At 37.5% G+C, this 27,030-nt stretch overlaps 2 protein-coding genes across 16 annotated transcripts; one reads left to right on the top strand and one right to left on the bottom strand.

Moving 5' to 3' along the window:
* Positions 1-1,333: 1,333 nt before the first annotated feature.
* On the top strand, positions 1,334-3,337 carry LOC105421054 (pentatricopeptide repeat-containing protein At2g20540-like). Its single transcript, XM_011626994.3, has one exon. The coding sequence runs from the start codon at positions 1,574-1,576 to the stop codon at positions 3,149-3,151; it is 1,578 nt and encodes a 525-aa protein (XP_011625296.1). The 5' UTR covers positions 1,334-1,573; the 3' UTR covers positions 3,152-3,337.
* Positions 3,338-4,211: 874 nt separating this feature from the next.
* On the bottom strand, positions 4,212-25,535 carry LOC18439394 (uncharacterized). Of its 15 annotated transcripts, none has more exons than XM_088864311.1 (11): positions 25,348-25,535; positions 25,180-25,250; positions 21,755-21,860; positions 21,392-21,548; positions 14,661-14,832; positions 10,761-10,819; positions 6,963-7,916; positions 6,109-6,240; positions 5,739-6,014; positions 4,866-4,922; positions 4,212-4,690 (listed from the first exon to the last, which is right to left on the bottom strand). In XM_088864311.1, exons 4-11 carry the CDS (start codon positions 21,512-21,514, stop codon positions 4,511-4,513), a joined length of 1,953 nt encoding a protein of 650 aa, XP_088720437.1. In that variant the 5' UTR covers positions 21,515-21,548; positions 21,755-21,860; positions 25,180-25,250; positions 25,348-25,535; the 3' UTR covers positions 4,212-4,510. The 15 variants fall into 15 exon arrangements, with proteins under 15 accessions (XP_088720437.1, XP_088720441.1, XP_088720445.1 ...); XM_088864315.1 differs by lacking the exon at positions 21,755-21,860 and adding an exon at positions 20,666-20,831; XM_088864319.1 differs by having other exon boundaries at positions 4,212-4,701; positions 25,180-25,235.
* Between the last annotated feature and the right edge of the window lie 1,495 nt (positions 25,536-27,030).

Genomic DNA, 27,030 nt, shown 5'->3' with positions numbered 1-27,030 from the left:
CAACTTAAATTAATAAGGTCCAAGTTGGACCCAACCAAGTGAAATTTAAGGATTAGACTCGGTGACAACCCATTAAGTCCACTAGCAAACCAGACCTGTTTCCCACCTCTAGCTGAGGACATTGTCAGGGGATGCATCCCAAGCAATAAATCATATATTGGCATTGGCACATCAGAGTTCTGTTATGTCAAAAGAGTCAAATCAATTTGGGTTGTGATTTTAGACGAGCTTAAGCATTAATGGAAAGGAGAATCGCATTGTGAAATATACCATCAAAGCAGATAGGGCAGAGGGGGGTTCAAAGAAGAGAGAGCGACTTTTGAGTTTGGATGGGCCTGCTATAAAAAAATAAAAGATGGACATTTTAGTAAAGCTGAGGTTTGCTTTAAACTATGCAAGTAAGGTGCACCTTTAAATTTTACTAGAATATCTAGTTTTAATTTCGAAAACCTTACTAGGGCTTGAAAACCTATATTCAAGTTTAATTATCAAATTTAAAATTCAAAAAATGACGTAGATCAAACAAATATATAAACATTTAGAAATCTTGAAAATAGACTGTCCATATAACTTGTTATAAGATGCACCATTGTTAATACTTGAAATTCTTTTTTCTTCTTTACATACATACATCTTATGGTCGAGATGATAATTAGAAGGTTCTTCAACATCAAAACACTATTTTCTAGTAGATTTTTCTAGTGTATATTATTTTTAGGGAAAATTTTGTATAGAACCTTAATTCCTCGTATTATTTCATGGTAGATCTTCTTTTCATTTTTTTTTCAAGCGGCATAAGTAAATCCCTAATGATTTCACTTTACCCCCTCGTCTTTTATCTCCCTCTTTTATTTACTTTTGACTATAAAAATTAATCCTAACAAATCTTTTTATACTATTTCATCCAAAAAATGTTTTTAACCATCTTTTTCCCTTTCCACCTATTAAAAAAGTTTTTAGGTTGAAATGGTATAAAAAGGCCATTTTATCCAAAAAATATTTTTAACCTTTTTTTTCCTTTCTACCCATTAAAAAAAAATTTGGGTTGAAATAGTATAAAAAAATTTGTTGGGGTTAATTTTTATGATCAAAAATCAATAAAAGAGGGAGATGAGAGATGAGGTGAAAGTTTAGGGGTATTTTTATATGTTTGAAATTATGTTGTTTGAAAGAAAAATAGAAAAAAAGTCTACCACGAAATAATACGAGAAATTAGGGTTCTATACAAAAATTTTCCTTATTTGTATAGGTCAAGCGTTTCCCTTTTAAGAAATGTGGTTGGTGGGACGGAGGATTTGATCAATTAAATTATAGACCCAGGGGCTCATTTGGGCGGCCTGAAAAGTGAGAGAGGGGTTATAAGTCTACTCCTAAAAATAAAAGATGTGATATCACTGTGCAAAGACTGAATTAAAACATTTCACTACAAATCCTTCTCCAAATATTCATTATCATCTTTTATCTAGCAATCGTTCTCCAAATAAACCTTTATTATTATTATTATTATTAACTGCCTTAACCAATTTAAATTCACAATACTCTCACAACGGCCCCTAATCTCCACAAACAACGCATGACCCTCCACCCAATCACCTTAAACCCCAACCCCAAAACCCTAAAATCCCTACTCCAAACCTCCAAAACCCTGACCCAACTCAAACCACTCCATTGCCACCTCACCCGAAACGCCAAAGCCCAAGCCCAAGGCCAAGACAATAGCTCCACTCTCTTTCTATGGACACTTCTCATTCGGGCCTATACTCGAGCCCACCACTCGAACAAAGCCCTAGCAACCTTCCTCCAAGTGACTCGAGCCCACTTGAGCCCAACCCACTTCACCCTGGCCTCACTTTTGCACGCATGCTCGAGCCAAAAGGCCATATGGCTGGGCTCGAGTGCCCACGCATGCTTCCACAAAGCCCACAAGGCCCATAACCCAATTCTGGAAACCTCTCTTCTGGACATGTATGTCAAGTGTGGGTTGATGAACCAGGCTTGTCAAGTGTTTGATGAAATGCTGCAACGAGATGTGGTTTCATGGACTGTGATGGTTGATGGGTTGGCCAAGCTTGGGTTCATGGCTGAAGCTAAAGCTTTATTCGATTATATGCCTCAGAGAAATGTGGTTTCATGGACTGCAATAGTTGCTGGTTATGTGAGAAATGGTGATATGTGTAATGCAAAGGAGGTGTTTGATAAAATGCCTGACAGAAGCGCCATGGCTTTTACTGCTATGATTTCTGGTTATTGCAAAATTGGGCAAGTGGGTCTAGCGAGAGAAGTATTTGATTCAATGGGTAGCCGTGATTTGGGTTCATGGGGTGCTATGATTGCTGGTTATGCTCAGAACTGGTGTTGTGAAGAAGCTATTGAGCTCTTTTATAAGATGAGAAACCGTGGGGTTAGAGCTAATGAGATTGCAATGGTGGGTGTTGTCTCAGCTGCTTCAAAAATTGGAAAACCAGAGGTTTCAGACTCTGTTTCGGAGTATTTAGAGGTTTTCGGGATTGAATTGACTGTGTTTTTGGCCAATGCTCTAATACATATGTACATGAAATGTGGGGTTATGGAGAAAGCAAAGAACGTGTTTGATGAAATGGGTGAAAGCAGAGATATAATCAGTTATAGCACCATGATTGCTGGTTTAGCTGATCATGGACATGGGTTCGAAGCTTTGGGGCTTTTTGAAAATATGATAAAAAATGATTTGAGACCAAATGCGGTTACTTTTATCAGTGTCCTCAGTGCTTGCAGCCATGCTGGGTTGGTAGAACAAGGTTGCAGGTATTTCAAGATTATGAGGGAGGATTATGGAGTGAAGCCATCAGTGGAGCATTATGCTTGCTTGGTTGATTTGCTTGGAAGAGCTGGTATGCTTGAAGAAGCTTACGAGTTGATTTTGGACATGGAAGAGACGCCTGATAGTGCAATATGGGGTGCTCTTTTAGGAGCTTGCAGGCTTCACGGAAACATAGAATTGGGTGAAATTGTAGCTGAGAAGTTGTTCGAATTGGAGCCCGATAACACAGGGAATTATGTACTCTTGGCTCATATATATGCTTCAAAGGAAGAGTGGGCAGAAGCAGAGAGGGTGAGGAGGAAGATCAGAGACAGAGGGATGAGGAAGAGTCCCGGTTGTAGCTGGATTTGAGATTCGATATTGGTGGTTAGAGATGATGGCAATGATGAGAAAAAGTTGTTTATAATTTAGAAGCCACGAACTTTATATGAGCACTAATGATGCAAGATGAGCACTTTGTTTAAATATTTGGAAGAAAGTCAAAAAAAACTTGTAAATATGCACAAACAACAAAAGCCGAGAAAGTCTTATTCTCAACTTTTGCTTGCTTTTAATACATTTTTTTCTATCTTTCCATGGCACGGAATGACGGATCAGGATCCATGCAGCCCACCATAAAGAGAGATGCACAGAATGGCGGATCAGGATCCATGCAGCCCACCATAAAGAGAGATCAATTTGTTCCCTGCACAAAACCAAGGTGGTTTTTGTAACACACTTCATCCCATGGAGCCATGTAAAGGAAAAGGCTTTAATTGCTCTAGAATATCATTATTTATCTCTAGAGTTTAACATCCCCAAAAGTATTGTTCAAAAAGAGTTCACACAAATTATTCACTTCATACTTTTTTAAGGAGGGCCAAGGTGCTGCACAAACAACTTTAAAATTCAATTAGCAAGAACAGTTAAAAATGAAAACCCTAAATTAAATTGTGACAATCCATATTTTCTTCTAATCAAAACCATGGATGGGTCCTTGCACCCTTCCGGCAACTACATTATGTGGCCTCTTTGCAATACCAGAGTTAAAATAATAGGGAACACTTAACAAATACACACAAAAAAGAAGAAGCGAAAGTACACAGAAATTGCCAATAATAAATCCAAAGGCATCGGAGCATAAGCAACACCAGTTTAAACAAACCCTTGAATTCCAACAAAAAGCTTGCAAAAATATAAAGCAAATTGCCAACAAATAAAGCTAGCAAGTAAAATAAATTTGCAAAGTTCACATTAAGCGCCATTTCTATAACAGAAAATAAACCAAATTTTTTTAAAAACAAAAACAAGAAAATAAAAACAGGAAAAGAAACGAAATGAAAAAGAAAATGCCATGCGAAATTGGCATACTCTGGTCAAAGATACTCAGAAACAGTCTATTCCCTTGAGCCCCAACAATTAGCACCCTGCCTTGTCAATAAACACATTCTCATGTATTATATGTATACATTTATCTATCAAGGGCAGGAACATGAGGTTTCTTACACAACCCACCTGTTAAAAATTCGACACGATTAAAACATCAGATCCTTCTCTCTTCTGCCTCTTTTTTGATGCAGAATAACCCTGTCTTCAATCCTCTAGAGACCCATGAGGTTTTCAAATTGCCCCAACTCTATTTTTATTTGTCAAGGCTCGGAAAGTCCCGAGTGACTTGGAATTATCATACAAAAGCAAACGTAAGAATATATCTAATTATTTTCATGTATATCATTTACAGTTATATGCATCTGGCTCCCTTTTCTTATGTACACTTCTTCCGCTTCGGCCGACAGGCTTACTTGAGCTGCGATCATGTGCAGATTGGGAGTGTGTTGCCGCCAACTCTCTCACTCTTAAGAGGATGGGCGCAGGAATCGGTAGTGTTGTGTGCTTTCGGGTATTCCTGGCCTATAAAATTTCTCCATTCAAGCAACATATCGAAAATAGAGACTTAGAGAGCGAACAGAAAAGTGAAAGATGAATAAGACATGGGGAAAAACAGAAGACTGCGTAGAAGCTGGGAATGAAAACAAAACGAAAATGAACAAATAATGTATAAGAAACATGTCAAGAAGCTCCTAACCTCTCTGCCTGTTGGCCCTTGGGCATAACTGGCTCGGAGGAGATTCCGCCACTTGTCCTGTAAAACCCAAACCCAGAATATTAATCTAAAGCAAAAACAAAAGGGAAAAGAAAACCTCCGACTAATCCACAACTTGTGAAATAGGCATGATTATTCTCTGTTTCATTTTGCAAGTCAGACGTTGCAAAACCCGTGAAGTGCCAACAAACTAATCAAATTTGCACATAAAGGACCAACAAATGACATATTCAGTATAAAATGCAAATTACAGAATCCCAGAAACCTAAAGAGAAAAAATAGAAGTCAATAAACAAATTCATCCTCTCAGTACCCAAGACACAGAGATGCTGGGTACCCATACGCACTTGCTTGTTTTTTTTTTTTGACAAGGTTGCATAGGAATGGAACTCGAGATGTAGTGCTATAAAACCCAGCTGCTACGATCTTTGGACAAGTCTTTCAATGGGCAATTCAGATTTCGAAGAGGCCAGTGCACCTCAACTCCGACCAATTTCAGTAAACAACAATCAGACCATTCATTCACATATATATTTTCACATTGTTTCTACAGATTCAGAACTGACACATACATACACACGTAAATGAAGACCAGAGTCACACGATCAAATCTAAACGAGGAATGAGATTTGGTCCCTAACCCCACATCCTTCCAAAACCACCAAACAGTGGTCACAAAAATCACAGCAAAACTCATCATTACTTTATAGACAGATTAAAGTATGCATGTATGTGGTAAAACAAAATCGTCTCACATACGATGTGTACGAGCAGTTCCAAGGCATGTATATAGTTGACTTGATATGAGAAGCTATATTTTCTTTCTTTGGGTGCATTTTAAATTTTACAACAAACCTTTAGGTCAACAGAGGTTCGATATGTGTAGGAAGCAAATGCAAGCCTTTTGATTTCAGACCACCTTCCACATCCATAACGAGAAACTCCCTCAACCAATTTCATGACCTCACACAAAGTCCATGCTCTGTGATGCTTCCTTCTTATCCCACCTTTTGCAGTGGGAACAGTAACGACGGATTCATCATCAGCAGGATCGAGATCTGAATGCTCCGTATCTCCCTCAATGACAAGTGGCACTATTGCACCCTTCTCGATCCGGATTTTTGCACCAATCTGGAAGGAAAGAAGGATATAAGCACTATAACCATAGGAGAAAACATATAAAATGAAGCTCCTCCTTTTTTCTGAAAAGAACTATTTGTCATACCGAGTGGTCAGCAGGTGCTGAATTAGATCTAGAATTCCACCTTTTTCCTGCCTTTTCACCATCCTGGCGAGCAGCACGGACACCAAGGGCTTTCTTCACCAGTTTCGCAGCCATGCCACTGGAATTATATTTCTGGTAGCCAAAACAAATAGATTTCAATGAAACAGCAATTTAGTGTGTAAATAAAGAAGGCCAATTTAGTGTGCAAATAAAGAAGGAAGAAAGAGAAAGAGAATGAAAGCTTTTCCAAAATTTAGTTAACATGGTGATTTAAGACAAAAAAGAAAGGTAAATTCTGTAATTTAGACAATGAGAAGGTCAAAAGGATGTCAAATGTCCTCTTTTGTTGATTCCATGGGATATTTAAGGGACAAGGAGTTTTTTTGGGATTACAACTTTAGAGAGGGGGTTTATGTTTGTCTTTTTCCCTAAAATCTTTTGGTGGTAACAAGAGGAAATAAATCTCAATGAAGCTTAATGTTGAACGGTAAGGATTCTACAGGAAAATTATATACAAAAGTAATACCCAGGACAGCCCATATAAACGAGTCAATCTACACTGAACCAATAAATCCAGTTTCCCATTCTCCAATTTCAACCAAAAATGAATAAATTAATTAATAACTAAAGATATAGCTACAAGGACGAATGAGGTCACTCTTTATTTATGAGAAAACAAGTGGGATAGATGTCCTTCAGAATTCTCTGATTCATTCACCTTACTGCTAGGATGTCCTTGTAAATAAAGCAGGAGTAATTCATGATGTGAGGCGTTTTTTTTTTTTTTTTTTGGGGGGGGTTGGGGGTCGGGTGTGTGTTTGGTGTTAAGGTAACAAGTAATTGCAATTTCATACCATGAAACCCATGAAGTTTTTCCTAGGACGTCCTCTTCGCACTCTAGAAACAAATGGAACAAGAACACCTGATCCCCCAAGAGAATCTTGCCTAGCCACTATATCTGCTTTCACTGATCCACCATCATACGCAGGCCTGACACGAGATTTTGGAGATGACTGACCATGCCCCGAATTTCGAACAGAGGAAACCAATTTACCACTGCATTCCCTAGCCTCCACTTCAGAGAGTTCTTCAATATATCTTTTAGTAGGCTTACGAATTCTTTTGGAAGCGGTTTGCTCTGGCCCATGATCATCATTTTTCACCTCATATTCTAATTTAGGTTTTCTCAACCTCTTTCCTGAAACGAAATTCCTACCCATGTGACCAACACCAAGACCCCAACCTTCAATGGTTCTCCCACTAGGTGTCACACCTTCCATTGCTTCCACATCATTTGTTTTCTTAAGGGATTTATTTTCAATAATGAAACTGGTGGTGGAAACATTGCAAGAGTTGGTAAGGCCCATAGCAATTCGCCGCTTCAGCCACAATTTGTCCTTAACAGAAGTTTCGCGTCCAAAGGTAGCTTTAAATGTTTCATGAAGTTCTCTTATTGATAGATTATCTAAACAAATCTCACCTTTTACAGTGGAAAAATCAGGCTTTAAACTATTGTTATTATGAGAAGATGAATCATTTCCTTCATTCTCTGCCATAGTTTTGGTGCACAGGTTAGGGCTGCCAATTTTGGAATCCTGGTCATCAGTTAAGCAGGGCAACAATGGAGGGGAGTTTACTTGTGAAGAGTATTCAGACAGGAAGTTTGCATCACCAACAATTAATTGCTCATTCTGATCACGCAACTGCGCATCTGTATCCAAAATAAATTTAGAAGAAGGATCAGGAGTTCCACACGACAAAAGCAACCGCTCTTCCTCTTTGACCTTTTGTAGCATCCCCTCAATATACTACAAAACAATAAAAAATAAAAAACAAAAAATCATTAGTGACATTGTTACAGCTGGTTAAAAAAACTGAGGTTAACTACTCAAAAGGTACACAAAGTAAAAAAGCAGATTATTCAAACTACATGAGGTTGAACACATCATAATGGAACAAAATACAAAGTACATTATACGGAACACAGATGGTAAATGCCATTCTAGTAGCAAGGTACAAGTTCAAACAACCTGAGAAACAAAAGTAAACCAATAAAATACCCTGTCCAAAGATCTTAAACACGGCTTGTGTAATAAGTAATACATTTTCAGAAGTATATAGCCATAAAGAGATATTTTCAGAATTAGTGCACTGCAAAAATATGCAAATGCACATGGTTCCGGCAGACATTCATCTTATACAAAGAATTTGGATCCACAGTCCTGTCATGATTTTATTAACAGTGCAAGCCTAATGCATAACATTAAGCAATCTTGCATTTATAATAAATAAAAAAAAGCAATAATAACATAAAGAAATAAATATTCCACAACATTAAAATCCTTTTCAGGGTCATCTATTGAAGTTTTATGCTTCTATATGCAAATCTAAAAAGCCAAAATAATATACTTCTCACAAAGAATTAAATAAAAAAAATCAATCATGACTAGAAGAACATGAAGGCAAGTACTAAGGAGATTGAGTGCAGTTGATCTTTTACGTACTTAGAAGGAAAATAATCATGGAATTTTTAAGGCAGTTGGTACCTCACACCAGAAAAGTAGATGGAGCAACCAGTAATCGAAGCAAATATCGAGAAATGAATTTTGCAGTGTTAAGAGAAGTGGACCTCATAATAAATTGGAGCTTGGACATCCACTGAGCTACCATCGTACAAACCAAACTGCATTAGAGTATTGAACACCGCCAAACTTTGTGAACTAGATTATAACAATAGTTTGATGGGTAACCTTAAATTGCCAATGCAGTAACAAATCTGACCATCTTCAAACAGAATGAGGCCGATATGTCTAGAGCATAGCTAGCACTTTTGTAGTACTGTAATAATGAAGGTGCTGACAAATTACAGATGCACTAAAAAACGGAGGAAAAGGATTCAAGTAGCTACCACAAATAATTGGGATAAGACTAGGATGATGATGATGATGATGATAGATGCACTAAAATTATTACCTACATGAATGAAAGCATATGCCCATAACTGCACTCTGAGCAATTTCAGATATCTAAAGAGTACCACATGAGAAGAATGTGTTTAGCTTCAGTGACAAAGTCATCATCATCATCATCATTATAGCCTTTTTCTAACTATTTGGGGCCGGCTACACGAATCCTGGTCTACCATTCTGCTATATCAAGAGCTATACACTCAATGAGGCCATAACTCCCCATATCTTTTCTCACTACTTCCAACCATGTCATTCTGAGCCTACCCTTGTCTTTTTAAGCCTTCCACTTGATCCAACGTGCACCTCCTAACAACTAATAGCATATTCCGGCTAATAGCATAATTTCATTTTGACAAATTATAGATGCACTAACAAAAGGAGGAAGAGAATTCAAGTAGTTGATCGCAAATAATCAATATAAGGCTAGGATGACGATGATGATGATGATAGATGCACTAAAAATATTAGCTACATGAACGAAAGCATATGCCCATAACTACACTCTGAGCAATTTCCGATATCTAAAGAGTACCACATGAGAAGAATGTGTTGCGCTTCAATCAAAGACAAAGCCATCATCATCTTCATCAGAGCCTTTTCCTAACTATTTGGGATCGGGTACACGAATCCTGGTCTACCATTATGCTCTATCAAGGGTCATACACTTAGTGAGGCCATAAGTCCCCGTAACTTTTTCACTATTTCCAACCATGTCGTTTTGGGCTTACCCTTTTTCTTTTTAAGCCTTCCACGTGATCCAACTTGCACATCTTAACCGGTGTTGTACTGAGTCTGGGCTACACATGGACAACCCACCTAAGTCTACAATTTCTATCTTATCGCCTATTAGAGCTACACCTAAGTTCTTTTGAATGTATTCATTTTGAATTCTATCCCTTCTTGTCTTGCCACTCATCCATTTCAACATCCTCATCTCAACTACACTTGTCTTATGGGTATATGTTGTTTCTTGAACGCCCAACATTCCGCCCCATAAAGCAAAGCTGGTCTCACAACTGTCCTATAAAACTACCACTTTAGCTTCATTGGTATGCGGCGATCACATAAAACTCTAGTTGCACATCTCCACTTCGCCCATCCAGCTCTCATTTTATGTGCTACATCTTCCTCAATCTCTCGATTTTCTTAAATTATCGACCCGAAATCTCGAAAGTGCGATATTTTTGGAGTAAGAGAAAGTAACTATGTAATATATATGTACTTCCTAACGCCAATATACATTTCGTGAAAGTAGCAAGTTGAAAAGATCCCTTTGTATCATATGTAGAAATCTCTACAAGTGCCCAGCTCCTATGATAGAGCTCCATCCACGACCATAAGATGTAAAGCTCATTTGGCACATCTTCCATGATGCCACCACCAAATCATTACCACAACCCTATAGTACAGAGAGAGCCTAAGGGTATGAATTGCAAGGTATCAAAAGAATAAAGCAACTTGAAAGGAACATGTAGGGTACTCTCAAGAACTGATTTCTCGATTTTTTTTGGTTTTTCTGTTTTTTTTCTTTGAAACAATGATTTATACATCAGTAGGACATGACATCTTAAATTATATGGAGGAGTTCAAATCATCAAGACTGCAAAGAAATAGAAAGCAAGTAATTTGCATTTCCATTTCAAATATCTAATGACTGTTCATAATGCATGCTCAACAACAAACCTCAAGTTTAGCGCTCAGTTTTCTCTTGTTGATGTCCAAACCCTCGGATTGTGAAGAACCTGACAAGTATATAGCGGATTAAGTCAATAATTATTCTGAAAGTTCAATCGAATGTAATGCCTTACAAGCAGCACAAGAATGATATCACACATAAGAAAAAAAATCCAAACATAAGTTTCTAAAATAAAGCTATTTTTCATGGAACTGCAAAGCCCCAAAGCACATTTCACAATAGACAGAGGGAGTTTGCCTAAAAAATTGTGGAACAGCAAGTACAACATACTCAGATATTAGAAAAGAAATGAGTTGAAAAACTCACAAATATATTTAGAACAAATTGAAAATAATAGTCCAACTAATATATATTGGGTGCTAACAATTGTGAGAGAAAAGAATATACATATATAGTTTTGCACGAATGGATTACATAGGGGATAGCTCAATCCTCATAAGGGATTCTCTTCAAAAGTTAATATCAGTCTGAATGCACCAAGCAGTGTATCGAAAAAAAGAGAGAGCACGGAATGTGAACAGGCCTGTCTCTTTAATTTAAAGCAAGTACAATGCCCGCAGAAGGAGAGCCAGCATCTAAAAAGAAGCAACATTTTTATCACTGATAATTAAAGAGAAGCAACTTCCTCCTAGATAGAATGGAGAGAATTGGGTAAATGCAACAGTAGCACTTCAGATGAAAGAGAAGAGTGGGCGGAAAACAGAGAATTAGAAGAGGAGCATCTAAAAGGGTTCCACTGTATCACATTCAAGGGCCACTTCAGAATAATTTTCCATGGCCATCAATGACACAAGTGCAAAAGCAGAATAAACGTATTCCTCCATTTCCTAGACAATGTCTGGCCACTGTATCTATTCTCCCCATTGGGTATTCATCCATAATGACAAGTTCAATCATCTCTTAAGAAAACAGCACACAAGGTCAGAGAGGCCTTAAGAACAGAACCAATTTCTGATGGCCACCACAGACGACAGATTTTGGCTCTAGGTATCACTGTACCAGCACTGATCTTTGAGAGCCCCAGTTGCTTATATATAGAATATGTTATAAAGTTATCCAGGTCCTTGGATGTGGAATCTACTCTCTTTTACAGGAACATCACACATTCACAAGAATCATCTTCCCAGAGATATACTTTTAGGTGCCTTATTCTTTAATAATAAATATGCACGAAAAAAAGAAGGTTCGCATGTTGAGCCATGAGCACCGGCAAATTATTTATGAGAGAGAGTTGTCAGTGAACCTAAACCACTAGTTCGCAATGGACAGACACCATAAGTATACTTTTTCCTCGCTAGCAGGTGTTGAGTAAATCACCAGGCAATCTATGATGTCCAGATATTGCTAAATTGCTAAGCTCAGGCCAATATTAACTGCTCCCAGGGCAAGTCCACCCCAAGTCAAGGATTTTCATTGTGTTCTTTATAAGAACTTGACCTAGTTGGACCCACGACAGAGCTGAGTCATGAGCTTTTAATCATTGCTGTCGAGACAATTATAGGAATGTGCTCCCATCAATAAAGAACCAATTTGGTATCTTCTGTTGCTAGAATCATCATTTAATGCAGGGTTTAAAAAAATGCCGATCTAGATCAGAATTGCCATATGCCGATTGGTAGTCAGTGGCATCTGGTCTGTTTCCCACTATATATAGGGAACTAGCCAGTTCTCACTAGGTTTCAGCCTGTTCTCTGACATAACCAGTTATGTGACCTAATTCAAAATGCCACAAATACCCATGATATACATTATACCCACATTATACCCAAAAAGGGGAGGAAAGAAGGGGACCTGTTTCCTTTTCAACAGTGAAGGCATGCAAGTCAGCCCTGCTGCTAACCCATTATACCCAATTACCAATATATATTACAAATGAAGCCTCATATTCAAAGGCGATTCCAAATTAATATGTTACTTTTAATACCGAGGATTTCTGAATTTTACTCTTGTAAATCGGAGACACAAGGCTCACCATCATATGACTCACCAATCCAAAATTTCTACCATGTGCAACCATCACATCCTACCAAACCAACACACAACCCCCCTAAATCAAATCATGAAATGGCGCAAACAAGCTTAGAGCATCGTCAAATAACAAGAATAATAAACCATGCATTACACTGACAGCATTCATTAGTGAAACATACGATAACTTTCATATTAAATATCATTCTGCATTAACAAATTAATCACATTAAAATATCACTCTGCATTGTAACAAAATAATCCACCAATAGACCCAATATCAAGTCAGCCATCAAAATTGAAAAGAAATTAACATCATATTGACTAATGTTATCATATTTAACTTGTTTAACATGCTAACCTGCTTCACATGTGAATAAAACAAATACCAAAATGACTCAAAATTATCAATAATACTAGAAGGGATAAAAATGAACATAAACTGACGGTCAGATAGAAGTACATAAAGACCATTTATATGCCTGCAAAACTACAATGTTACATGTATAAGACACAGAAAAGATTCATATGAAGTAACTACATGACTAATCCAGTAACAAATCTGTGACACATAATTAACGTTCGACATTGCCTATAAATGTGCAATTCTGATAAAACCAGGGAAATATAAGGGCCTGTTTGGGTGACAATCAATGCCATCTTGTCTATATATTACTCTTGTCTAAAAATTAGTATATTCTCAAAAATATTTACTTTGTTAGTTTTTATCAACTGAAAGCAAACAGACTGGATTAAGCACCTCTCCAATCTCCACTACCAGCGCCTTCTTTTGATTAGCCTCCTCTTCATTAACCATAAAAAAACCAATTCCAGAAATGCGTTAGAAACCAAAATTCATCAAACCAAACCCTAATCAAATCAAATCTTGATTCCATTTCCACCATCAATGACGAGCTTGAGAAGCTTTTAGTTGAGAGCTCTTACTTTTTGCCAATAAATCTGAGATTGTTTCCAAAAGGAATTATTCTTTCAAGAATAAGCCCACAAAAAAAAGGATCATTGTACAAGAGGCAGTAAAAGTAAAAGCCCTTGATTCTACTTCAGACACCCCACTAGAGCACCCTTTGAACTTAACTGTGTTCAATTCACTTATTTGTGCAACCACAAGGGATGTGTTTTTTTTTTTTCCTCAAATGTGAACTTGGGACTTTTATGAGAATAGAACTCTAGGCATCAGGTTCTGGCACCTGCCACCCAGTTCTACCTAGAGCCCGATCTCACCGAGAGGGTCTTCTTCGGGTAAAACATCTGAATGATTCCAATAACAGGGATTTCACCCTTTCAAATATCAGAAACATCGATTAAGTGCTTACCATGTCTTCTGGGGCCCTGTTACTGGTTCAGTTCTCATTGGAGAGGTGGAGAGCTGCTAATCCATTCTACTCTTCTTATCATATTAGAATTCATAAAGCAAAGGTGAACGACTATTATTTTAGGGTCTGGAGGAGCAAATGATGGTACCTGAACCTTCAACAGTGATGTGGCTGATGGGATTGGGGGATTCAAGATGAAAAATAAGAGAGAGGGGGGCAAGGAGAGAATGTGCATGCACAGGAGAGAGAGAGAGATATTTTCCACTTTGGTGGTTGAAGGAAAAACAAATTTTCTTTGCCCTTTGCCAAAAATTTAGAGTGCCATTATTCAGTGTAAAGATCAAATACATTCTTCAGTGGTATAAGCATACATGAAAAAAGTGTTCAAGCCTATCTCAGAGATCTTTGTAGGCACAGGTGATTTGGATAAATTACATCACAGCACTGTTGAGATTTTTCATTAGACTGACCCAAATAAAGTATGGTAACAACCTAGAGTACTTCAAAGATAAGACATAGGTGCAACTTGGCATAAGTGCGACAAACAAACTCGTCTGTAAGAAGAAAAAGAAACCAAGAGACAACCTTCAGTATCCTCTAAAGCACCCTTCGTACAGTCTCCAGTAGGAGTACAATCATCATTATTGTCTGGGCCCACAGCTAATGATGTTCCACCCTTGTCATCGTCAAGCAAATCTTCAACCACCACCATAACCTCATCATCTGTAGCAGGTATTAGTGTTCCATCACCTTTAACCTGAAAATTTAAACCAAAAATATATTGTTATACAATTCTACAAGTGGAACTTGCAAAACAATGACCAAAAAGTACATAAAATCACATATCTATAGAAGTCACAGTAAACTAACACCTATAATCTTTCAAGTTCAGCTCTAAAGCTTAAAATAGACGAAAAACCATCATTACCATCAGAGCCTTTTCTCAACTATTTGGGGTAGGCCACATGAATCCCGGTCCGCCATTCAACTATATAAAGGGCCATACCCTCAGTGAGGACATAAATCGCCATATCTTTTCTCACTACTTGAACCAACTTGCACCTCCTAACTAGGGCTGAGAATTTTCTGGATCGGGTCCAGATCCACCCAAATCCAGATCAATCCGGATAGTATCCATCGGATCTGGATCCGAATTCAGATTTACATAGGATCTAGATCCGATCCGAATCCGGATCTGTTCCAACAGTTGGTAAAAAATCCTTCATTTTCACCTCGTTGAGAAGCCCAAATGCACGCTTAACTTCACATTTTATGTAGTAACCAAAGATTAGTGTGTTCTAGGAAACAACATTAGGAATGCACCCTTCTCCCCATCGATCCTCTATCAATTTCCGACCCTGTTCAACTTTAACTTGACTGCACAAGCCTCTTACCATTATACAAATATTGTAATTATCAGCCACTGCTTGTGAATCATTTTCTCTCACTGAACTCCCTTCATTCTCTCTCTCTCTAACATCTCTGAGTAAATCTTTACTGCAATACCCATTTTTCCATTCTTGAGAGTATCAAGCAAGAAGTTGCAGATAAAAACTCGAGGAAAAAACCCAAACTTTTTGCAAATATGTGGAGATAATGGGACCATTCGATGAGACCAGCTTGAGCATGAGAAAGAATCAATTTGTTCAAGGCATGAGTCGGTTGCAAGCACTCAGCTTCCATTTCTTCTTCTTGGAATCGATTCGAGAACGCCAAAGACTTCGGAAGAGCAGAGTAAGAGAGAGAATCTAGACGAATGCCACTATGCTTGGAGACCCAATGAAAGAACTTGAGACCCAACTTGGGGTGGGGACGGAGCATAGAAGGATTTCCTAACCAACTTCGAACTGCAAGCGAACCTGTGGCTTTAAGCTAGCAAAAAAAGACTAGGCACGCCAAGTCTTTTCAAAGCCAGCAAGCGTAGGCTCGAAAGCCAAGAATCAATCTCAGCCGACACAACAACATAGGCTTCAAGATCAGCAGTTTCAGCCGTAAAAGCCAACGATAGAGGCGCATAGGAATTGTCTTTATCAATACCAAGGGGTGGCTTAAAGCGATAGAAATTTTGAAGGCGATCAATAACCAAACGAATAACATTTATACATTCGATTCCTCCCTTGAATGCCTGAAACTCAAAAGCACTTTCCCATTCTTTTGGGGTTTTAATAATCTCTTATATTTTATTTATTTTTAAAAAAATGTTAACGATTGTATTAAGAGCAAGGGGGGGGGGAATACATCGTAACAGCGAGACCGCCCACAGGCCAGGCTTCTCGTCAACAAAAAATCCCTATACAAAAAATGAGTGGGGCTTATAAAAGTGCCCATTACAAAAGATATACATAAGGAGCCAGTGGTTCCAAAAAGTCGAGATCACAAAAAAATAAGTGTGGGACCCAAAGAGCTATTCAGTCCTCAAACACTTACAGATCCGCAACGTGAGACGCCGCACCTTCCTTAGCCAATTGGTCCTCCAGGGTGTTTGATTCCCTCCAAATATGCCTCCATAAGGCGGTCGTACCCTTGCAAATGTGCGAAATCTCGTCATAAATCGAAGCAAGATACCAGGGAGGGGGGCTGATTTCCCGGAAGCCAAGGTGATAACCTTTTGAGCATCTCCTTCCACTATCAGAGGTAGGCCCCAAGATGGGTCCAATAATTTGAGGCCCGACAAGAAGGCCAAAGATTCTGCCGTCTGGGAGCCATAGTGTCATATAGACTTAGAGAAAGTGGCCAGAATATTGCCTCCGTGGTCATGGAAGGCACCTCCAACACTAGCTGGGTCGGAGTTTCCCAACAAACACCCATCAAAATTCAGTTTAGTAAGACCAATCGAGGGTGGAGACCAATTGTTGGCTCGACCAACCCTAGGTGTTTGGAGGTTGAGGACATTTGGGTCCCAAAGCAACCATATGGGTTTCTTTCAAATGTTTAGAATGGTAAGTTGCCAATGAACAAGAGGTGATTTTGAGAGGAATTTATAAAGAAAAAGATGGCTTCTCAATATTTAACAGGAAAAAAGGGGAGAGAAAAGGAGAAGAACTTTGATGAGGAGTAGAGATGATTGCCATAGGCAGAGCAATAGCGCAGAACAATACCACAGACCAATGTCGTGACAGAGCACTCCAATAGTGAGAGAGATGGGTTTCATTAGAGAGAGAGAGATGAGATAGAGATGGGTTTATCCCAAGTAACAGAGACTCAAAGTCCAGAGAGAACATGGATTCATGGAGAGAAACCCTAATATCAATTTGAATATTGAGAGAGATATATAAGGGTTATGGGTTCTCAAATCAACGGTGAGGATTAGTTTTTATTGAAAGTACAGTAGGGATTAGGTTTTAAAAACTATAAAAGTGTAATATGTATTATAAATACAAATTAACAAATAATACGCATATATTATATTGCATTATTCTAAAACTTTGGGTCGGATACACCCCAACCTAGATTTGATCCGAATTATTATTTGGATCTAATTTTTAGATTTGGATCCGAATTTCGGATCCAAATCTTGGATCCATAACCAGACTCGAATAAGATCCAAAATTCGTGATTCAGATCCAGATAGAGTCAATTCTCAACCCTACTCCTAACAGGTATTGTACTGGGACTGCGCTGCGCATGGCCAACCCACCAAAGTCTACTTTTCTCTCATCGTATCACCTATTGGAGCCAAACCTAAGTTTCCCAAATGATTTATTTCGAATTCTATCTTGCCACTCCATCCATCTCAAAATCCTCATCTCAACTACGCTCAACCTACAAGTATGTTGTTTCTAGACCGCCCGACATTCTACCCCATAAAGTAAAGCTGGTCTCACAATTGTGCTATATAGAACATTCCCTTCAACTTCATTGGTATGCATCGATCATGTATTTTTTCTTTTTTATATATAATGACTTTGGCACGTAGAGAGTCTACATGGATTTCCATTCACCATTGAATACCACCTTCACTCTCTTAGAAGGAATGTTAAAAGTTGACCATTGACATGAGATTCTAGGTGGACCAAACTCATACTTCAGCTTGGGAGGTGCTCCACCACTATGCAATCATTTGCTAGCTGCTTCCAATTAAGAAACCATTTGCAGTAAATATCTGCATCCCAACCCAACCTAACAAATGGAAAGTCCCAATGAAGACTCCAAGCAACCCATTAGAAAAAATTTGGTACTCTTTCATTCTTATTGGAAACATCTGAACTCCCTAGTGGGGAAAAAAAAATGCAACATACGCCCAGTAAAATAATATTAAGTGCATGAAGAAGTCACTTACCAAGATTTCTGCTAGCATCAAAATCCAACTTTTGGGGTTTGAAACTGCAAATATCCACTATTTTTGCAGTAAAATGTCCAAATCACACTTCTGTAACATCCTTTTCTTCACAAGAACATCATATAGTCAAGAGCTTCTATGACAACACATACTAGGAAAGATGAAAGTGGACCTATGAAATACAAGTTGAATTCATCAAAATTCACGCACTTAAATATATGAAATAGGATACCAAAAACAAAGCAAAATTTTTATCCCAGCGAAGGGCAAACTGCTACAGCATCAAACGACACCGATCTAAACTATCGATTTGCAGCAACATTGAAGCCAATGCTAGCATTGGCACCAACAATGCCGCAACTTTAGCGCCACTTAATCATTTCAAATCATGTCATCAATGCTAATGCTGTTGACAAATCATTACGACGTACATAACACGCTTCCACCCATTAATGAAAACATTGTTTCGATGGGCAGCTTACGATTGGGATCACTAATTGACAACGAGGCCACCACTAACATTGACATGGTCGCTACTGATGCCACATTCTTAACGTTGTACGATGCTAACGATTTGGGCTTGTCTTTTTTCAAGCGTTACTATTACAGATATAGGTATAGGCACTACTAGCACCAGCCTTAATCATTCCGTTTACAATAATTGGTCCTTCCCTATTTAATGAAATCACTATTGCACATGTGTTGGGGGATGTTTCTGCTCAGCGTTGCCACCCCTAACTCCAGCGTTGACACCACTAAAACCAGCCCTCGTCATTCAATTTTCAATAATTTGTCGTGCCCCACTTAATAAAACCATTGTTCCACACGTGTTGGGGTTGTCTGGTTCCTGACATGGGCAACACCAACACAGGCATGGGTACCATTGACGCCAGGTTTACATGAGGCTTCGGGCCTTGTTTTTTGACGAGTCTTCAAGCTAGTGGCTCAGGCCAATGATTTTGGGGCACCGCTACCAACGGCATTGCTGCCCCTGACTTGGGCGTTGACGCCTCCAAAGCTGATGCAATCATGATGTTCTTAGCTAGACTCAAGGCCCGTCTTCCGACCAACAATTCATTGCTACTATGGATGACGGCAGGCTTTTGGCTTTCTACCCTGACATCGGCATTGGTTGCTTTGGCGCCAAGGAGTAGCCCCTTTGTTGCAATGTTGATGGCCTTGACACCGACATTCGTGGTACCAATGCTGGGGACCAAAATGCACTTCCGCAAACAAATTTCCCCGGGCTATAAATTCCAAACCGCATATCGTATTTGGGCAATTCTAAAACCATTGGAAAGCTTATGACCTCTACTTTAATATAAAATCCAATTTGGGCCCAATAGACTATGAGGCTTGCATTTCATGTCAGCATTCAGGGTTTCGGGTGTCAAAATGGTATACGGATTGGTTTCTAAAGTATCATGTCATCCCAAGGCCTATGGTCCTGGGGTGGCATCAATGTTCCAGTGGTTACAGGGTCTTTGGCTTCCTGAAATTTCCTCAACCAAGGATGGGGTGTCTACACTAGGGAGACCAGACTGACCCCAATTTCTGTGGATACCTCATCCGATATCTTGTCCAATCCTTGAAGAACATATATTATTTTCTATAAAGACACAAATGCAATTGCAGTCAGTTGCGACTGATCTCTAGACTCTAGTTTAATCCTTGATAAATTATATGATAACTTATTTGTATAAGTAATTTCATTTAGACAAATATTTTTTAACTAATCGAAACAAATATTTATATAGAGGAATATTAAATGGAATGGCCAAAAAAATGCATGATTCATCCTAAAGCATATGGGAGAGGAATATTAAATGGAATGGCCAAAAAAATGCATGATTCATCCTAAAGCATATGGGAGAGGAATATTAAATGGAATGGCCAAAAAAATGCATGATTCATCGTAAAGCATATGGGAGTGTTTGATGCAACATAACAACCTCAACAGAATAATCATATTCAATAGCAACCAGCAAAATAGTTTTTTCTCCATCACTAGCAGCCGGCCAGCGAATCAATACCTCGTGTGCATACTTCTAAGTGTCTTCTTGATTATATTACATACTTCAAAGACATATCCCATTCTCAACAAACTACAGTTTAAAGCCCTACTATCAGATATTACAAAATTCATAACAACAACAAACTTTAAAGCAGGTATTGAATTCACAGTTACAAAAACCCATGATCCTATCACCATACGCAAGTCATGAAAAGATAAAACAGCGCTCTGTGTAGAATTTATGAGGTTATGAAACAAGGAAAAGAAATCATCATGCAGACATATGATAAGATGAACCTTGAAAGTATCTTGAGAATAATGTGACATTTGCACCATGGAAGACAGGGTAAAAGATCAGAAAAACTTGAAATAATTGATTCCAAATCAACAGAATTTATGCATGGTCCCAAACTGTAGTTAAAGCATGAGCCACCTTCTTCCAACACTTCTATGGCAAGGGAACCTAGGAAGAGCCAATGAAGGTGGGAGGAAGAGAGAATTAGAATTAATATTGGACCGCAAACACCCATAAAACTAATGCTTTTAGATAACACAGAACTCATACTCATATTTAATTTATATATATATATATATATATATATATATATATAGAGAGAGAGAGAGAGAGAGAGACAGGAAGAAGCCCAATGTTCATAATATGAGCATAAGAGAAAAAAATACCAAAAACTATTTTTCTCATGTAATTTCCTCGCTTGGACTGTAAACCTTAAAGGAAGACCTCACTTGGGCTGAAAACCCTAAAGAAAGACCTTAATACATTCTCTAGCCACATCCATTCACTTTCATCTCTTGCTTAAATATCTCAAATACCAGAAGAATGTTTAAACTAAGCCCAAATCCAATATAAGAATAGTAAAATTGAACCAAGGGACCTAAAGGAGGTCACTCCAAATCAATCCATACACTTATGCCTTCAATTATTCATACCCAAATGCGGGTACATGCACCACAAGCAAAAAAAATATTCTAATTTGAAGTTAGTGATCGGAGGAAATAAATTACCCGAACAAGTTTGTAAACAACTGGATTGACGATATCCTGTGACGTCAAAGTATCAGATTTTCCACCACGACTCTCTTCTACATGCTTATCGCCCTTACCCGCTCCAGTATCAAGTGTTTCCATGGAAAACCAACCACATACAACTCGAGCAAACAAACTGTAGAGCATCGAAATGGCATTTCAATCTTCAAAAAACCGACCAAACATAAATACTGGCAACAACAAACATACGAGTAAAACGATAGTAAAAGCCATTTGAAAATCAAAGGAGATGAAGCTACAAACAAAAACAAACATAAATAATTAAAAGGGGGGCCAGTGGTTTGGACAATGTCAATGAAGGAAAAAAAATTAAGCACATGCCTCTAACAGCAGAAAGGTAGAATAAATGCCAATTTTTTTCCTTCTTCACTCCTTTAGATTGAGCACAGAAATGCTTTGAAAGCATCACCACAATTCCGTGCATACACTGCCCATGTAAGTGTAACAGCATAGTAGTATTACTAATAGCAGAACCAAAGCAGTAGCAGTACATGTCAAAGTTTAAAAGTATATCCAAAACTCCAACTTGGCAAGTCTCAACAACAAAATCTTTTAGGAAAAAAAAAAACAAGGAGAACCTTAAAGTAAGAAAGATCATTAGAATCCCAAAAAAATGAAGAACATATGAAATCTTAAAACAGAGCTCCAGGATCCTCCCTACAGCCTACAAATATGGTGAAAAACCAAAAATGGATATTTATTCCATGTGGCTGGAAAACAAGAAAATGTAGAATGTCTTTGACAACAGTCATCTGAGTTTCCAGACTTTTTCTGTTCTTATTTTATACAAACAGTCTCAATGAGACTCAGCTTAGTCTCTCTGTAATTGTTCCTCTTCCCATTTTACATGTTGACAAGTCTGAGCACTGGACCAAACCAAACCAAGTCATGCACGTCCATAGTCTTCAAAGAGCACCCATAGAAGTAATGGGTGGTGTTAGTGGGGAAGGTCGTAGTGAGAAATGGTAGTAGCATTAGTAACACTAATAGCAGTGGAATTCAGTGTTTAAAAGATGGTTCCAACTTGAACGAGCTGATTTGGCAAGTGTTAAAAAAAAAAGACAGAAAAAACAGAAAAAAAAAAAAAAAAAAAAACTAAAACATGAAAATCCATATCAAAATAAAAAACCACTTTCAAAAATCAGATTTAATTCAAACAACTATACATTTAATTTGGATTCAAAAATCGAGGTTCTCTTTTTCTTTCTTTTTTGGAAGGAAGCGAAGAAGAAAGAAGGGGGGGGGGTTGTCTTCATCTAATTCCACCTAATAGTTGCATAGATTCAAAAAATTGATTTTCTTCCAGTATAATTGAAAAAGAACAAAATCGTGTTTTCTTAAAGAAAATAGATCAAAGAAAGAGGAGAATCAAAGAAAATAGGTGGAAAAAATTGCAGAAGAATAAAACAAAAATCGATCTCAGAGATTTTCTACTTGGATTTGAGATTTTTTAGTAGGGCTACTATAGATCAATGTGATAGGAACATTATAGAACAAATTTGACAAAATTCGGTGAAGCAACGAGAGAAAGAGAAGATTTTTTAAATGGGGTTCAAAAACTCCCAAACTTTGGAGCCTCAATTTCTTCTAATTTGGTTTTTGATTGAAAAATAGTTGGAAAATGTGTATTGGCACCAACATTTTGATGCTAATTTTGTGATTTTGGTGAAGAGATTAGGGACAAATATTGAAAATGAAAGATTGAATTTTCCATGAACAAAAACCAAAAAGAAAGTTTTGGCCAAGTTCGAGGGGAGGAATCAGACCACTTTCTGCCCCCGCGTCCTGAACTGACTCGGGTGGTTCCAATTGGGCTTGGTGATTTTTAAACCTTGGTAGTATCACACGGGGGGATCTTCATCTAATTCCACCTAATAGTTGCATAGATTCGAAAAACTGATTTTCTTCCAGCATAACTGAAAAATAACAAAATCATGTTTTCTTAAAAGGAAATAGATCAAAGAAAGAAGAGAATCAAAGAAAAAATGGTGGAAAAAATAGCAGAAGAGTAAAACAAAAATCGGTCTCAGAGATTTTCTGTTTGGATTTGAGATTTTTTAGTAGGGCTACTATAGATCAATGTGATAGGAACATTATAGAACAAATTTGACAAAACTCGGTGAAGCAACGAGAGAAAGAGAAGATGGGCTACTATAGATCAATGTGATAGGAACATTATAGAACAAATTTGACAAAATTTGGTGAAGCAAAGAGAGAAAGAGAAGATTTTTTATATTGGGTTCAAAACTCCCAAACTTTGGAGCCTCAATTTCTTCTATTTTGGTTTTTGATTGAAAAATAATTGGATGTGTATTGGCGCCAACATTTTGACACTAATTTTGTGATTTTGGTGGAGAGATGAAGTACAAAGATTGAAAATGGAAGAGTGGATTTTCCATGAACAAAAAACAGAAAGAAAGTTTTGGGCAAGTTCGAGGGGAGGAATCGAACCACTTCCCACCACCGCGTCCCGAACTGACTCGGGCGGTTCCAAGTGAGCTTGGAGATTTTTAAACCTTGGCAGTATCACAGGCAGTTAGCAATAGCAGCACCAGCAGTATTAGCAGTAGACTACCACTTGAAGAAGTAGTAGCCATCATGATAGTACATGTAGTAGTACAGAGGGTAGTAGTCATTGTTGTGGCAGCAACAATATTAGTAGTGTATCAGTAGTGGTCTTAGGAGTGGCGGTGGCAGTAGTCATAGTAGTGTAATGGTGGTACCACCCATGGTAAGGGTGGTTGAAGTAGCAGCAGTATTAGTAGTAGGTAGTATTAGTAGTAGTTGGTGGTGGTGGTGTTGTCTACATGTTAGTAGTAACCAAAACAATTATACCAAAATATGGGAAGGCCATACTTTACAATATCTATGTTCTGCTCGAAAATGATAAATTTTGTCAAAATAAACAACAATGATGGCAATTGCCAACATGTGTCTCTACCTAATTTCCCCTAAATTGGAATATATTTGTTTTAATCCAATAATTTCCTGCCCATCAAATTCGTTGCACTAATTACCAATTAGGGTAATGAAAAGAGTAAATAAATAATAAGATACAAAAGCTGCTCACATGTCCAGTGACATAAATAAGGGAAAATGTCTAGATAACAATGATTGCATGTATACATAAATAAGATCATGTGCCAAAAAGTCCATGAAGATGCAGAAATTTCTCGCTTATGTGGTTACCGGCTAGAAACAAAGCAAGAGCAATTGATCGCCATTGACAATGACTAAAAACATAGAGAATTAAGGAATTATTTCTGCCTAAATTTACTAAAATTTAAGAAAATTTAAAGGACGCAGATACTCTCTTATTTCCCTTGTCTAGTTGACCAGAAATTTAAGGAGGAACGTTAACAGAGTCCTTCCTGTATTTTCAAAATCTTACATTTATTTATTGTTCAAACTGAGAAACCAAAAATTCCCTTTTTATGAAATAAAACTTCAGAAATATTGGAAATCCATTGATGCATAGCTAGCAAAATATAACTATAATGACAAAAATAGTACTACGCCAAGTAGCATATTAAGAAATAGGGAAAAAAACAAACACATCAAATAAGGGGGAAAAAATACATTTTTAATCAGTAAAATAAAAAAAACAGACATGAAAGAAACCATGCACAATTTTTATGCCTAAAATCACACCAAAAATAAAATAAATAATCAGTAATCAGTTTTCTTCTATGTAAAGGCACTGGAAATAAAATAGAGAGTGAATATCCATGAAAAGAGAGCCACACCATAGAGTAAAGCGATCAGAACCCAAATTACTGCGATCCTTTCCTCCACATTATCTCTGCAATAAAGAAAACTACTTTCATCTCAAAAAAATGCCCTAACCCTGGAATCGCAAAATGCAGAGAAACTTGCACAAATTTTAGCGAAATTAACCCGAAAAGCAGCCTCACACTGATGAGAGAGAAACTGAAGAGAACTCGAACTCAGAGAAAGTGGACTGTTGTTGACCTTTGCCCCTCACCTTTCAACTCGTTTGTAGAGAGAAATATAATTTGAACGGATTTGAAAGCATTTTTCCGCAAAAGAAACCTGCAACTTTTTTAGAGAGAGAAAGTGTTACTACTGCTTTCATAGACCATTACACAAAGCGGAACCCAGATAGTTGTAGGCTCGATTTGATAGTGAGTCATTAAGTCCGCATTGGCTTGGTGGGCCCAAAATTGCCAACTCTGCCCCCAATTCGTACATCAAATAACTGATTCGACCCTGAAGAGGCGGGAGAATCGTTATGTCCACCATATCGACGGCCAAAATCAAAGGGCAATATAAGAATGGACGGCTCAGATAGTCCCATTATTTCAGATAAATTTATTTAAAAAAGGGAACAATATATGCGGAAGATTCAAGTTGAAACTCGAAAAAAAAGGAAACAAATTTCATGCGGCGGGACCGCATTTCTATATTTGCGGTCTCCGAAATATTAAAAGTGGTCCATCTAAAAATAATGTGAACCATTAATTTAATATATTTATTATTTTTAATTTTTAAACTTCTACTTTTTTCATATTCATTATCTCCATGTTAGAGACAACATGTCCTTATAAATTAGGTCCAAAAATCCATCTCAAAAATAAATTATTAAGGGTGACTCATTTCTACATTGACCCATAGAAACTGTCCAAAAAAATTTGAAAAACAAGCACTTTAAATAATAAATATTGTTTTGCTCTCGTGATTGGAATAAGAAAAAGTTAAGGTGAGGTTTCCAACTTGTATTATAAAAGGAAAGTGTATATTAGAAAAGAGTAATGATCCTATGAGTTCAAAAGTTGGAAAACCTTTCAATTTGATCATATCAACCACTGGTTTAAAAAACGGATCAGTGATCCGGATCGGGCTTCTAAAAAACCGATCTGGATCGGAGAATCGGCGATCCGGATCGAGAATCGGGTGAATCGGTCAGAATAAAGCTTCAAAAAAATCCAAAAAATTTATTAAAATTCATTATAAATATTGTTTTTTAGGAATTCAATAAGAAATGAAGGTACTCCATTAAGAATTTTCATGTTTTTGAATGAATATGCGAATATTGATATGTTCTTTCCCTGCATGAACCGCCATTCAGCATTTAATTTACATCACACAAAAGGATAAACATATAATTATCATGAAATAAGTATATCAACATACATGGACTACAACAAAGCATAAAATTAGTAACATATGATCTAAAAATAAAATGATAGACGACGTTATTGTTTTTCTTGGTCACGTTGGTGCCATTGATTGAATTCGTTTAACAATTCATTGATTCGATCTAAAAACGAATCATCGATATTAGCAGGCGTCTGACTATTCCCAAATCCCTGAGTGTTAGTGTTTTGTTGTGTTCCCAATCTAAAATCCCTGGAGATTGTCCATCCTTTATGCTCACCTGCATTGTCGTGCTCATCCATACACTGTTGCTGTTGGGACTCGATATGTGAATAATATGGCTAAGATAGGGTGGCCTCAGAATCATTATCTCTCTCATTTTCCCTTTGAATAATATGGATTAAAAAAAAAAAAAAACAAATTTTCAAAAAAATCGATCATGGATTAAAAAAAAAAATCACAAATTTTAAAAAAATTCT

This window comes from Amborella trichopoda, chromosome 4, assembly GCF_054954075.1.
Source record: "Amborella trichopoda isolate Santa Cruz 75 chromosome 4, AtrichopodaSantaCruz75HAP2 v2.0, whole genome shotgun sequence".
In the NCBI taxonomy this organism is placed as follows: domain Eukaryota; kingdom Viridiplantae; phylum Streptophyta; class Magnoliopsida; order Amborellales; family Amborellaceae; genus Amborella; species Amborella trichopoda.
Note: the sequence above shows the minus strand (reverse complement) of the source record. Positions and strands in the feature narration are given on the sequence as shown.